This window comes from Bombina bombina, chromosome 2, assembly GCF_027579735.1.
Source record: "Bombina bombina isolate aBomBom1 chromosome 2, aBomBom1.pri, whole genome shotgun sequence".
In the NCBI taxonomy this organism is placed as follows: domain Eukaryota; kingdom Metazoa; phylum Chordata; class Amphibia; order Anura; family Bombinatoridae; genus Bombina; species Bombina bombina.
In genome coordinates this window covers 627,354,846-627,369,636 of record NC_069500.1, presented here as the reverse complement: position 1 = coordinate 627,369,636, position 14,791 = coordinate 627,354,846, and the positions used below count along the sequence as shown (strand labels likewise).

The window sequence follows — 14,791 nt, the reverse complement described above, 5'->3', positions numbered from 1 at the left end:
GAATCATGAAAGAAAATAATTGGGTTTGGTGTTCCTTTAAGCCCAACTGGAGCTTTTTTTTTGTAAGTATATTAGATTTGTATATAAAAAATTGGGTTCAGTGTCCCTTTAAATTAATCCCAGTACCAAATATTTTTGGATTCCACTAAAGGCCTATTGGGGTCAGATTTAAGAGAAAATAACATTAAGACAATGTTTCGCTGGTATCTCACCCCTTTAAAAACAGCTCATATGGTTAAGGGAGGGACCAGACAATGTTACAGAGGCTGTGCACAATTAGGCACCTATTTTCATATGTGGTGGGAATGCCCTAAGGTGAAGGAGATATGGCTGACTCTTTCTAAAATGATCACCACAGTTCTACAAGAACAGGTTATGCTGACGCCTATGCAAGGGTTATTGAGTGAAGACGACCCAAGATTCAATATGTATATCAATAAATGTATCAGAATAGTGTGTACAGTGACTCGTATTTCTATAGCGAAATACTGGAAATTAGGAGTACCAGATGGAGGGAGGTTTTAGGGAGAATTAGAAACCTGTTTGCTATGTGTGAAACAGCTGCCTATATTCAAGATACAGTGGAATCTTTCAATAAGATCTGGTTTTATTGGGTATTAAATGAAAGGAAAATTATGTAGCTAGAGTAACAAAAATACGAGGGAGAAGGAATGTAGATTTGATGTAGGAATGATTGGTTGGGGCATAAGAACAAACACAGTGGATAATTAATGACTAGAAATAAAATCTGAGTTAGTCACAAGAAAGTTATTAGCAGAAGACAAACAGTGAGGTGGTTTGTCAGTTATATTTGTTCTATATGTTATTTATTGTTTGTTGTTTAGAAATGGAACACTTAACAACAGATTCTTGCCCATGTTAGGGCTTTTATCTGAAATACACAAGATTAAAACAGAATTATATATATGGAGAGATTGCAAAATTTGATTTGATGTATCCTGTTTGAAATATGGTTTTCCAAATGGAATCGTTTGTGTATTGAGTAGATTGTTCAATAAAAAAAACATTTCAATCTAAATTAATCCCAGTAAAAGGTGACCCATTTAATACAAGCAATCATATCCATGAATTTTGTTTCTAGCCAGAAATGTATCCAAACATTTTTTCTCGGGTATTGGCATTCACTACCTACTTTGGTAATGAGTTCCACAATTTTATTGCTCTTACAGTGAAAAAGTGTTTCCGTTGCAGGAGATGAAATCTCCTTTCCTCCAACCTTAAATTGTGACCTCTTGTCACAAACAATTTTCTTGGAATAAACAGAGCTTCTGCCATCTCTGTATATGGGCCTTGAATATATTTATATAAAGTAATCATGTCACCTCTAAAGTGCCTTTTTTCTAGGGAAAACAGACCCAGTTTGGCTAGCCTCTCCTCATAGTTTAAATTCTTTATTCCCCTAATTAGCTTTGTGGCCCTTCTCTGACATTTTTCTAGCTCTGCAATATCTTTTTTTCCGATCGGTCCCCAGAACTGCACTCCATACTCAAGGTGAGGTCTTACCAGGGATTTATATAGTGTCAGAATTATGCTTTCCTCCCTTGAATCAATGCCTCTTTTAATACATGCTAGTATCTTATTAGCCTTTGAAGCCGCTGCCCTGCATTGTGCATCCATCTTTAGCTTGTTATCTATTACTTCTCCCAGATCCCTTTCCTCCTCTGTTTGGCTAAGTCTTGTCCCATTTAAATAATACATTGCCTGCTTATTTTTACTTCTAAAATGTAGAACCTTGCATTTTCCCCGTATTAAATCTAATTTTCCATTTACCTGCCCATACTTCTAATTTTTACTCCACTCCACTGATTACCTTTATCCAATCTGAGTATGATCCATTCACTACTACTCTTTGCTCCCTATCTTTTATCCAGTTATTTATCCATGACCTAACATTTTCAGCTATTAACAGTCCCTTAATTTTGTGCATTTAGCTCTCATGTGGCACTGTATCAAACACCTTTGCAAAGTCTAAGTACAGTATCTCACAAAAGTGAGTACACCTCTCACATTTTTTTAAATATTTAATTATATATTTTCATGTGAGAACACTGAAGAAATTACACTTTGCTACAGCCTGTATAACAGTGTAAAATTTATGTCCCCTCAAAATAACTCAACACACAGCCATTAATGTCTAAACTGTTGTCGACAAAAGTGAGTACACCCCTAAGTGGGAATGTCCAAATTGGGCCCAAAGTGTCTATTTCCAAAAGACAACCTCTGGATATGACGCTGAGCACGTGCACTCAACTTCTTTGATTGACCATGGCTGAGGCCTATTCTGAGTGGAACCTGTCTTGTGAAACCGCTGTATGGTCTTGCCCACCGTCCTGCAGCTCAGTTTCAGGGTCTTGGCAATCTTCTTATAGTTTAGGCCATCTTTATGTAGAGCAACAATTCTTTCTTTCAGATCCTCCGAGAGTTCTTTGCCATGAGATGCCATGTTGAACTTCCAGTAACCAGTATGAGGGAGTGTGAGAGCGATAACACCAAATTTAACACACCTTCTCCCCATTAACACCTGAGACCTTGTAACACTAAAGAGTCACATGACATCGGAGAGGGAAAATGGCCAGCTGGGCCCAATTTGGACATTTCCACTTAGGGGTGTACTCACTTTTATTGCCATGGTTTAGACATTAATGGCTGTGTGTTGAGTTATTTTGAAGGGACAGCAAATTTACACTGTTATACATGCTGTACACTCCCTACTTTACATTGTAGCAAATTGTTATTTATTCAGTGTTGTCACATGATAAGATATAATAAAATATTTACAAAAATGTGAGGGGTGTACTCAATTTTGTAAGATACTGTATATCACATCAACTAATTCTTCTTTATCTATATTTTTACTTACTTCCTCATAGAATCTAATTAGATTAGTTTGACATGATCTATTTCTCATAAACTGGTAGTGAGAAAGATGAGGCGCTGGAGAATTGACCCTGCTAGACTAATGTATTCCCCTCTAAGAAAACAGTGGTTGATATGTAGTGAATGTAGTCCAGCGCTAGATTAGCACGGGTAGAGTATTTAGTTAAATTCTATAATTTGAATATATTGTATTTTGTGATTGGATAAATGTTTAGTGTATGTACTGCAATGTTGTTATTATATATTTATTGTAGGTAATCCTAAGTATTTATCAACATTCAGTTAATAAAAAGATGTAAACAGGTATATACAACTGATATATATAAACTTGTTGTCTAATGTGAGCTTCTTATCTATATATAAAAACTAATAAAACATTTGTATAATTAGACAGAAATTTAATAACTTGTTAAAAGCATACATAAAATAAAAATGGACGTCTCCCTTATAACATTGATTTCATCAGAGAAAACAATTGAATAACTGTAGTATATATTTCCGCTATTTGATAATCAGGTACCTGTTATATAGTGTAACAAATGATAATGTCCAGAAATTGGATTAAAAAAACTTAAAGATCCAAACAAGATGACCTCCCCGCTATTGTGGCGGGTGTGTGTTACCGGTCCATTAGTGAGAGACTGGTATTTAAAAATATGTCATGTGACTTTTCCTACGTCACACTTGTGATCGTAGCTGTTTCAATATAGTTGTAATGTAACCAGTGATCCTTGATATTCTGTCAAGTGCTTATTATGTTGCAATTTTTATTGACAGAATATAAAGGATCACTGGTTACATTACAACTATATTGAAACAGCTATGATCACAAGTGTGACGTAGGAAAAGTCACATGACATATTTTTAAATACCAGTCTCTCACTAACGGACCGGTAACACACACCCGCCACAATAGCGGGGAGGTCATCTTGTTTGGATCTTTAAGTTTTTTTAATCCAAAATCCTGGACATTATCATTTGTTTCACTATATAACAGGTACCTGATTATCAAATAGCAGAAATATATACTACAGTTATTCAATTGTTTTCTCTGATGAAATCGATGTTATAAGGGAGACGTCCCTTTTTATTTTATGTATGCTTTTAACAAGTTATTAAATTTCTATCTAATTATACAAATGTTTTATTAGTTTTTATATATAGATAAGAAGCTCACATTAGACATCAAGTTTATATATATCAGTTGTATATACCTGTTTACATCTTTTTATTAACTGAATGTTGATAAATACTTAGGATTACCTACAATAAATATATAATAACAACATTGCAGTACATACACTAAACATTTATCCAATCACAAAATACAATATATTCAAATTATAGAATTTAACTAAATACTCTACCCGTGCTAATCTAGCGCTGGACTACATTTACTATTTCTCATAAAACCATGCTGATTTGAACTCATAATCTCGTTTACACGAATATACTCATCAATATATATATCCTTTCAAATATCGTCCCCACTATTTATGTCAGACTAACTGGTCTATAGCTTCCTTGATCATCCCTGCTTCCCTTTTTGAAGAGTGGCATCACATCAGCTTTATGCCAATCCTAGGGTACTATGCCTGAGGATAATGAATCTTGAAAAATTTAGAGTAGTGGTTTGTCTATAACAGTGCTAACACTCTTGAGTGTAACACCCTTGAGTGTATTCCATCTGGCCCTGGTGTTTTATTTACCTTAATATTATCACGTTTTTTCCTGATATCCTCTAGACATAACCCAGTTAATGGTATCGGCTGGCATGTTCTAGTGTGTTCCAAAGTATCCTCCATTGGTTCCTCTCTTGTGTATACTGAAGAAAATAACTGGTTTAGTACCTCAGCCTTTTCCCTGTTACTCTTAATCATGCGACCCTCCACGCATTTTAATGTACCTATATTATCCTTCTTTGATTTTTAGCTATTTATGTACTTAAATAACCTTTTAGGGTTAGAGTTAGAATCCTTTGCAATTAATCTTTTATTTTCCATTTTGGCTAATTTGTCTTCCTTTTTGCATGCTTTGTTACATTCCTTATAATTTTGGTATGTTGAGTCTGTACTATTTTCTTTGAATAATTTAAATGTCCTACGTTTTTTCCTAATTTCTCTTAACACATGTTTATTTAGCCATATTGGCTTGGATTTTATATTTTTATAACCATATGGTATATGTTGATATATATATTTATTTAACAAAATTTTAAATGTTATTCATTTATCCTCTGTATTTTTATTAGAGAATACTTTGTCCCAGTTTATGTTATTTAATGATTTCCTTAAATCGTTGAATTTTACTTTCTTAAAATTAAAAGCCTTAGTTAAACCTTTAAGACACTGCTTATGAAAAGAGATTTCAAATGTGACCATGTTATGATCACTGTTACGATCACTGTTACCCAAATAATCTTTGACTTCTATGTTTGATATTATATCTGTATTGTTTGATAGCACTAAATCCAATATAGTTTTATTCCTAGTTGGCTCCTCTATTATTTGTGACAAGACGTTATCCCTGAGAACATTTAAAAATCTATCGCCCTTAGCTGAATTACTAGTTTCATTGGCCCAGTTTATATCAGGGTATTTAAAATCTCCCATAATTACAGCAATGTTATTAGCAGCCTTACCTATTTGCATTAGTAGTTGAGTTTCCTCCACGTCACTAATGTTGGGGGGCTTGTGTAGCATGTTCCAAGTAATATTTTTTTAGGGTTTTTCCCTCCACTCTTTATTTCAACCCACAGGGTCTCTACATTGTCACCTGTATCATCATGTGCATGAGTTAACACATTTTTAGTGTTAATAATGCAAACATGACTTGCTATAATTAATAGATAATGTAAATGTTGCATTAGAATATCTCTCAAATGGTCATAAAGAATGCAAAGTGAACTGGAGAAGGAAGACAAGGAATGTCATGAGTAATACAAATAACTACTTGGTACATGATATATATGATTCACTTGGCCGGCATACTGCTGAGATCAGGGGAAGTGGATTAGTGTACATGGGACTTCAGTCCTCAGTATGACCTTCCCAATATTTCCTTTTCTAAAACAACACTGTATCTTATTAAAGGAAATTGCAGGCTGTATTGCAACAGCAATTATTGTCCAGATGGCATTTTTATTAGTACAACAAAATGAAATATGATATCTGGAAGTATCCATCGCTGACTTTACTAACTGTGGAAATGTATGCTAAAACTAGACTTTTTATTTTTTGACTGGGAAATATGCTAAGCCACTAAGACACTTTATTGTGTGGTATGCCATCCTGTATTAAGTAACTCTCATTGTGTTTGAAGCGCTCTTTTCTCTTAAACAGAAAGGGACATTACAGACAAAAGTATTTTGGAATGCACAGGAAAAGCCACAATCAAATATGCTAAGGGTATTTTTTGTGTGGGAAAAAATGGGTAATCTAAACGCTTTTAAAAATGTATCTTAAAAAATTTAATCAAAATGTGTGAGCTCAACTGTTTTGGATACCTGCTTACAGGAGTTCAATTTCAACTTCCACGTATGTTGGCTTATAGGAAACATGACAAAAAAAGGTTTATTACATGCAGTAAGATTCATTAAGATGGAACAAAGAAATAAATAATAATAAAATACCCTTTAAGCAATTGTGTGAGAATTCATACATTTCTTTACTTCCATCCTAGTGAACAGATAAAGTTATAATTCATTTATATGGCACAAAATTCATACATGATTCTAAATGAGAGGAATCTAAAAAAAAAAACAGAATTATAACTTGAATTAATTTCAGATAGAAAGATAGTAACAGTGCAGCCGCATATATAGTCATCACAGACGCAAATCGTTTGTGTCGAGATACAGGACGCAGAAAAAATATTTAAAAGCTTTAATAAAAAGAGCTTAACAAATTCATGCAATTTGCATTCCACTCCAATGCTGTTAGGTTACTGTGTGCAACAGAGTTAAACACATAGGTAAAGTCCCATTTAAGAGCCACAAACATTGCAGCTCCTTGCAGAACACAGCAAGTGATTGGCGGCTATGTGCAATTGTCACTTCTGATTGGCTATCCAACTATGTCTTGTTCAGGATCTACAATGCTTGAGGCTCACAAGCAGACTTTTGCCTGTGCTTACCTGTTTAGCTCTTCTGATAGGTTCAAATACATAGGTTCCCTATTTATTAATATGTAGGTGGACTATGTACCCAGATAGTAAACCTGTCCATCAGAGCTTGCACAGAGCAACTGAATTGGTAAAACATTTTTAAAAAGGGATGGACATTTAACACTCTATATACCTTATCAAGAGCTTTGAAACAAAAGAAAAATGTTCTTGGGATTTCAAAATTGCTATACCCAATATGGTCGAGTAATACAAAATATTATGTTGTGTTTTTAGGAATAAGCATTTGCTATCTGTAAATGGCGGTGGTGTAATTTTCAGAATGAAAGAATGCAGATTGGGAATATGATATTGCTTTGTTTCAGCACACTACAAACACTATTGCAGACAAGGTTTCCTATTTTGTTTTAGCACTTTATAGTTTACAGTAGAAACTCATTTACATTCATTTTTTATAAAAAAAAACGTTTTTCAGAAGATCATACCTTCATTGTCTATTTCCAGTTCAACAGCAAGAAAACACAAAGCAACCTTTCCTCTCTGTGATAGCACATTCCATATATCTCCATCTCTCTGATAGCATCAAAGTCATTATGTAGCAGTTGGCTCGGATACGCTTGCACAGACACAAATTGAGTCCGACAGGACTGCTGTCTTATGGATGTTGCTGCTTTTTGAAATGCTGGCATGAAGATGGTTATGATGATAAGAGTGAGCTGGTGCCCTCAGCACATGCCCTGCTATGATTTCTACAGCTTTTATTTAGTTCAGTCACACAGTACATGGTATCAAAGGATAAATAGCACATAAGATGAGGATTGAGAAATGCAGGGGTTTTTCTTTTCAAGTTTCTGCGGGTGAAGCCTGTATTCTGTTGTTGTTGATATAAATTCAAGTGTGTCTGGCAGATTTGCATTCTAGAATACAATAGTTTATATATATATATATATATATATATATATATACATATACTGTGTGTGTGTGTGTATGTATATATATATATATATATATATATATATATATATACATATACACATACATACATACATAAAGGGGTCGATTTATGAAAGCCTTCGCAGGCTTCGCACCCCTTACAACTGCAGGTTCTCACAAGAGAACCTGCCGTCAGTATTTAAAAACCTTTCGCCACCTCTTAGCAAATTTCAATCTCCTCAGTCTCGTCTGATCGGGGAGATTGACAGCTCCTGCCCGCACGTGATTGGCTGTGTGCGGGCAGGGGGCGAGATTGCACGCAAGCGCAAAATAGCACTGGTGTGCAATGCTGAATTCTGGCAGCAGAATTCAGCCCGCCAGAGGCGAGCTGCAGCGGACAAGGGCATGTATGTGAACCCCTGTCCACCGCAACTTAATAAATTGACCCCAAAGGGCTCATTCCACTCGTCCACTAGCCAATGGCATGCAGAAATTGAACTGTGGTGAGTAGTAAAAGATAGTGAATGAATGTTAAATCAACATTTACTCACTATCAAAGGCTGGGCATGTAGGTGCAGCAGTGCTGATGTAAAAATTGAGTGTCGCCATGAAAGTGGAGCACAGTAGTGGTGTAAAGGCACTGATAAGTGTGGGCGACGCAGAAAGGCAGTGGGAGAGGCATCTTTAACATGAGTGCGGCTTATGTTAGATAGGTACGGCCCTGATCTGGCTGGTTTGCGGCAATACAAAATTAGGGGATAGGAGGCCATATGTAAATAGAGAAGGCTGATTGGCTGTCAGTACCAATTAAGTAGCATCACTGAATTTAGGTGCGAGAGTTTTAGAGCTATATACATAACAACAAAGGTATTGTAAGGCTTTTCAGAGATGTTTGCTTTCAGATATCCTAGTCAGGTTGCTAAGCAGGGGAATGTTCTTAAAACATTTATTTAAAGGAATATTGTGGGGAAATAAAAAAATGCTCTGTACCCATAGAAAAGTACATTTTTATCAAATAATTCCCTTAAAGGGATAATATATTCAGGCAAGCAGTTGATTATTTTTTTTATTCAAAGCAACTGCAGGGACACTTTTTCTTCTACGCCCACTGCCACTGTTTTGATTACATAACTTTTCTATTGTAAATTCTGCAGTATTGACAAGATCAGTATAAGTGGCATTTTCCGCAAGCAAAATCAGCTATTTCAAAGAATTATCCCCTTTATCAACCTAAAGACCACCAATGATTAGTTGTCTGGGACAAGGCTTGAGTTATGCTGATTTCACAATTGCCAGTGGTTAGTCCAGATTTTAAATAATATTTAAAAAAAAAAAAAATAATTTTGATCCTACTCTCCGATTGCTCAAATGCAGATCATTTGTAAGTGGTTAATGTTTGGCGTAGGCTACTGGATAACTTTTTATTTTTTTACAATGTAATATTGTATGAGATGCTAATTCCTCACCTAAATACATATTTTAACTACTGAGCTACACTGGCAGTAAGACAAAACAGAACCCACCACCTGCAAATCTGGAAGGATCTATCTCTTGGACTGATAATTAGAATATTTTTTTTTCTCTCTCTCTTTTGCTTTAATCTGTGCCGCATGGAAGCCACTGATGCATAGTAATGAAAGAGAGAGAATCTGTTTCTTCTCTTGTGCCAAAGCAAAGTGGTCTCCATGCCAGAAAATAATAGCCTTTAAAAGGAAAAAGACAATTTCAATTTTGCAGCTAATTTCTATATAAATGTATTGCTTTTTCTCTCTTTGTTTTGTATTCTCTTGGAAAGCAAACATAGAATTTGGAATGCATTGGCACATTTATTTCAAATGTTTTTTAAATCTTTCCTTATTGCACAACATTTGCAATGCATTTTTGGTTTTGATTCAGTAACATGTACATTTTAGATTTTGTAAAATGACAATATTTAGATGACTGGAGGCTAAATTACTTGGTTCATTGTAAGCCTGATGGGGATTGTGGTGTTTGCCGGAAAGGCTTGTTGGTACATTTTTTTTTTTTACAAAGTGTCACCGAATTATGAAAAATACTTCAAGTTAATAGTTATACTCCAAAAATTGTATATATTTAATGCAATTATATGAACGTAAATATTTAACTAACAGCTTTTATATGACATCATCTTTTTCCTTTGGTGAAACATGAAGAAAATCTTTCATAACAATTATTAATAGGCTATGGGGTGAAAAATTAATTTTCAGAAACAAATAAATAAACTTAAAGGGACACTGAACCCAATTTTTTTCTTTTGTGATTCAGATAGAGTGTGCATTTTTAAGCAACTTTCTGATGTACTCCTATTATCAAATTGTCTTCATTCTCTTGGTATCCATATTTGAAATGCAAGAACGTAAGTTTAGATGCCGGCCCATTTTTGGTGAACAACCTGGGTTGTTCTTGCTGATTGGTGGATAAATTCATCCACCAATAAACAAATGCTTTCCATGGTTCTGAACAAAAAAAATAGCTTAGATGCCTTCTTTTTCAAATAAAGAAAGCAAGAGAACACAGAAAAAATTATAATAGGAGTAAATAAGAAAGTTGATTAAAATTGCATGCTCTGTCTGAATCACGAAAGAAAAAAATTGGGTTTAGTGTCCCTTTAATAATTTATGCTACTGATAAAACTACTTCTTGTTTGTAAGGTCTAGCTGAACCTCGGCTTGGATATTTTTTTCTCATATCTTAGGTAGAAACATAGCTCAGTCTTGAAGATTTCTGTCTCTTAGGACCATTTTAGACTAAAGCATATCAGTGGGTGTACACTCCTAAGTTAAATCAGTGGGTGTACACTCCTAAGTTAAATCAGTGGGTGTACACTCCTAAGTTAAATCAGTGGGTGTACACTCCTAAGTTAAATCAGTGGGTGTACACTCCTAAGTTAAATCAGTGGGTGTACACTCCTAAGTTAAATCAGTGGGTGTACACTCCTAAGTTAAATCAGTGGGTGTACACTCCTAAGTTAAATCAGTGGGTGTACACTACTAAGTTAAATCAGTGGGTGTACACTCCTAAGTTAAATCAGTGGGTGTACACTACTAAGTTAAATCAGTGGGTGTACACTCCTAAGTTAAATCAGTGGGTGTACACTCCTAAGTTAAACTATGGGTTGCATTTTACAGCAAATGAACAGCATATGAACTTGGAAAATAACATCGCTTTTCAAGATATGCATAGTATATACTGTAACAGTAATCAAGTGTACTGCATTGCAAAAGATCTGCACAGAAACATTCTTTAAGTATTTCAAGTAGTCATTTTGTTAAATTTTGGAGGGTTATACATTTTTTGAGTATATTTACTAAGGTTCCTTTGCTGTGATCAAGTCAGAGTCAAGATATAAATGAGTTCCTGCATTGATTTAAAGAGACGTGGTACTGTAGAATTGGTTTTCCTTTAATGTGTTTACAATGATTTTTTATTTACAATGGAAAATTAAAGGGACAGTATACCCCAATTTTTATATAACTGCATGTAATAGACACTACTATAAAGAAGAATATGCATAGATAATGATATAAAAATCCAGTATAAACCTTTTTAAAACTTACTTCGAAGCTCCCAGTTTAGCACTGTTGATGAGGTAGTCTGGGACACCCACTGAAAGGGGCTGGGTAAAAAATAAAGAGCAGACAGTATGAGTGGGAAAACAATAGATAAAATCAGCTATTTCAAATGAGAAAATAAAAAGTGAAGGAGCTATTTGTAAACAATCTAATACACTTCAGTAAGTAAAATGGATAATTTGGAACATATTAAAGGGAAGCAAAAATAATCACAGTACACTGTCCCTTTAAACAATAATTGTGTAGCTTGAAGCTGGCTCAAGCAAACCATTGTATACGTATGTTGTGTGCACTCCAGCATTCTAGAGTAGTGGGAAAAGTGAAAATCTTTCAAAATAAATTATAGGAAATACAGGCAAAATAAATAACAAATATGTATTATTTAAAAAAAAAAAAAAAAAAATTATGCTTAATTAACATTTTATTAGGGATCAAATGTTTCATTTTAATATCACCTTGAGTCAGGTCCCAGCCTTGTAAATAGAGGTACACAGTTTTCAAACACTAATATCACCATTGTTACATTCATTGAATCAAGACCACTGAAAGAGCTTTAATGTATATGAATTGGAATACACTGTACTGAAATATTCTTTACTAAAATGACAGCTAATTATGTAGATTAATTATTTGGGTGATGAATTGACCAGAGAGGAAACCATCTGGGATTAGGTTTAGTCTGCATTAAAATGGAGAAATACATCACCAGCCACTGCCAAGTGATTTCTTGGCATTCTAAACTTTGGATTATACATGTATAATATGTTTCGCTTAATATAATGGGACAAATCACTACTGCAATATGTTACTATGAATTATATTAGTTGCTAGGGGGATTAGGGCAGGGGAATTAAAGGGGAATAATATGAACAAAAATAATAACCGTTTTGTTTTCTTTGCTCTTTCACTTGCAGGCTGTAAAAAAGTGCATTTGAAAACATCTAAGTACACACACATTGGCGTGTGAGCCATTGAACTAAAGGCTTCCAAAGAATGCAGGTGCCAAGCTGTCAGATGATGTATGTGACCAGGCCGGTGTTGGTAGTACTTCTGTGCTTCCTCCTCCATGCTCATGCTGAAAGTAAGTGTTGCTTTTCTTCTCTTTTAGTAATGAACTTGCATCATTTTATTGGTAGAAAATGAATACCTCTTTTTCCTGAATGTCATATTATTTTAGTGTCCTTGCTGGCTCAAATCTGGTCTCCACATTAGAATAATAGTAAAATGTGAGCATTGTTTTCAAGCTAAAATCTCTATATATTTTGAATTACTGTTGTTCTGCAAGTATTAGAGCTATCATTAGAGATGAAGTGGGTAACAGCTAGGCTTGACACCTCTGACAGCTATAAGTTATACATGTTGCAGGGAGAAACATAAATAGTGCTGCTGGAGAGCGCTGTCCGTGCTCCTTCCTTCACACCCTGTAGCATGTATAATTCATTGCTGTCCTTGAAAATTAGATATGTGCATGGTGAAAAAAATTCGTTTCGGAACGATTCGGAATTTTTCGAATTTCGGTTCGGATCGATTCGAATTCGCAAAATTTTGAATCGATTCGGATTAGTTTCGGATTCATTCGGATTCGAAGAAATTCGGCTGGATTCGGTTTGGAAATTTGGAATTTCGGTAAGTGTTAGGTGGGATTAGACTAGTATTATGTACTGTATATTAGGTGTAACCTATAGCAGAGTGATATAACCTAATATACTGTACAATACTAGTGTAATCCACGGCCATCCGAATTTACCGAATAAATCCGAACTAATTCGGATTTATTCGGTAAATTCGGCAGTATTTTAATTCAGACATTCGGTTCGATCCGAATCTCCGAATCGATCCGAAACGAATTGCACATATCTATTGAAAATATGGCTGAGAAAGCAACCCTGTACCTTGGTGTAAATTGTTCACTGCCTTATAGAAACCATTCCCACTGCTGTAATTCCAGACAGGGACTCATCTTCACAGACATGACAAGAAAAAAGTTTGGATTATTCAGCAGATGAACTTCCATATATAGTTTATAGGTCTAGTTTAATTTCAACAGAGAGATCAATGTTTAACATCTTAATTTTAATATCTTAATGTTTAACATTATTTTTTGTTATTAAGATTATGGTGCATTTTAAAATATCCTCTTTTAGATGAGACAAAAATGAGTACAATGCCCCTTTAAAATGCATAACAGCTACAAATAATCAGTTAAAAGCTAAAACCCTTTGCAATGTGCAAGTATGGGATTATTTGTCAATGATATTACTATATCTGCAATGCTAACAAACTTTAATTAATATTCCTTTAAAAAAAAAATCAAAGACCAGAGCTTTAACCATAGTTCCTTTAAAAGGTCATATAAAATACATATTGCATATAGAAAACATTATCACAGCTATTCTTATAGATCATCCATTGCTCTTTGTAAGTCTAGCAGCACACAATGATTGATAAACTTCAGAAACAGACTTTACCCAAACCACTTCAGTTACATAAAAACATTTAGCCCCATTAGTGCTTGCAGTGGTGTCATGCATACACTGCTTTTTGATATTTTGCAGACTAAACAATAACGTATTGAGTCTAATTAAGATTCCAAAACCTTTGTGGATGATAAAGCAGCTGTTCTAATGTATTGTTTCCGACAGCTGTCACAGACAACAGTCTGAAGATAAACCAAGCAGAACTGACTGCTTGTGGAAATATGCAGGTATCAGTGCTATACAGACATACAGTAAAAGACACAAGCTTTATTATTTATTCATTAACTGGATTTTATTCAATTACAATTCATTGTAGTAGAAAATCACAAGTTATATAATACTGGTGGTATAATATATATGACCCTACATCCTTTTTTTGCATACAACATGCAGTCTCTTCTTTATTATGTGCGTGTATATATATATATATATATATATATATATATATATATATATATATATATATATATATATATATATATATATATAATGTATTTTTTAAACAAGATCCTGTAAAAATGACAATTGCTTCTAATATGCTGTCTATTTGGTACAGTGAGAGCAACCATTAACACATTTCAATATGGATATGGTGGATGGTAAGCAGGACTGATTTTTTTTTTTTTTTTTCTTTGCAAAAATCTTGCAGCACTCAAGTGCCATACACTTAGATTTCCTCCAAAGCAGGTTTTTATTGTCTTCAGCCACCCTGCTGCTTCTGTATGGCAAGGATTGCACACACATTGTGTGATCAACACTACAGAATAG

The 14,791-nt window shown here is 34.4% G+C and overlaps 1 protein-coding gene across 1 annotated transcript in view; it reads left to right on the top strand.

Annotated features, from left to right (window-relative positions):
• PTPRD (protein tyrosine phosphatase receptor type D) overlaps positions 1-14,791 on the top strand; it is a 666,726-nt gene that overhangs the window by 135,026 nt on the left and 516,909 nt on the right. Inside the window, exon 2 of the mRNA XM_053702567.1 lies at positions 12,461-12,627. Within this exon, the coding sequence (XP_053558542.1) occupies positions 12,540-12,627 (88 nt within the window). The 5' untranslated portion in view covers positions 12,461-12,539. The remainder of the gene's footprint in view (positions 1-12,460; positions 12,628-14,791) is intronic.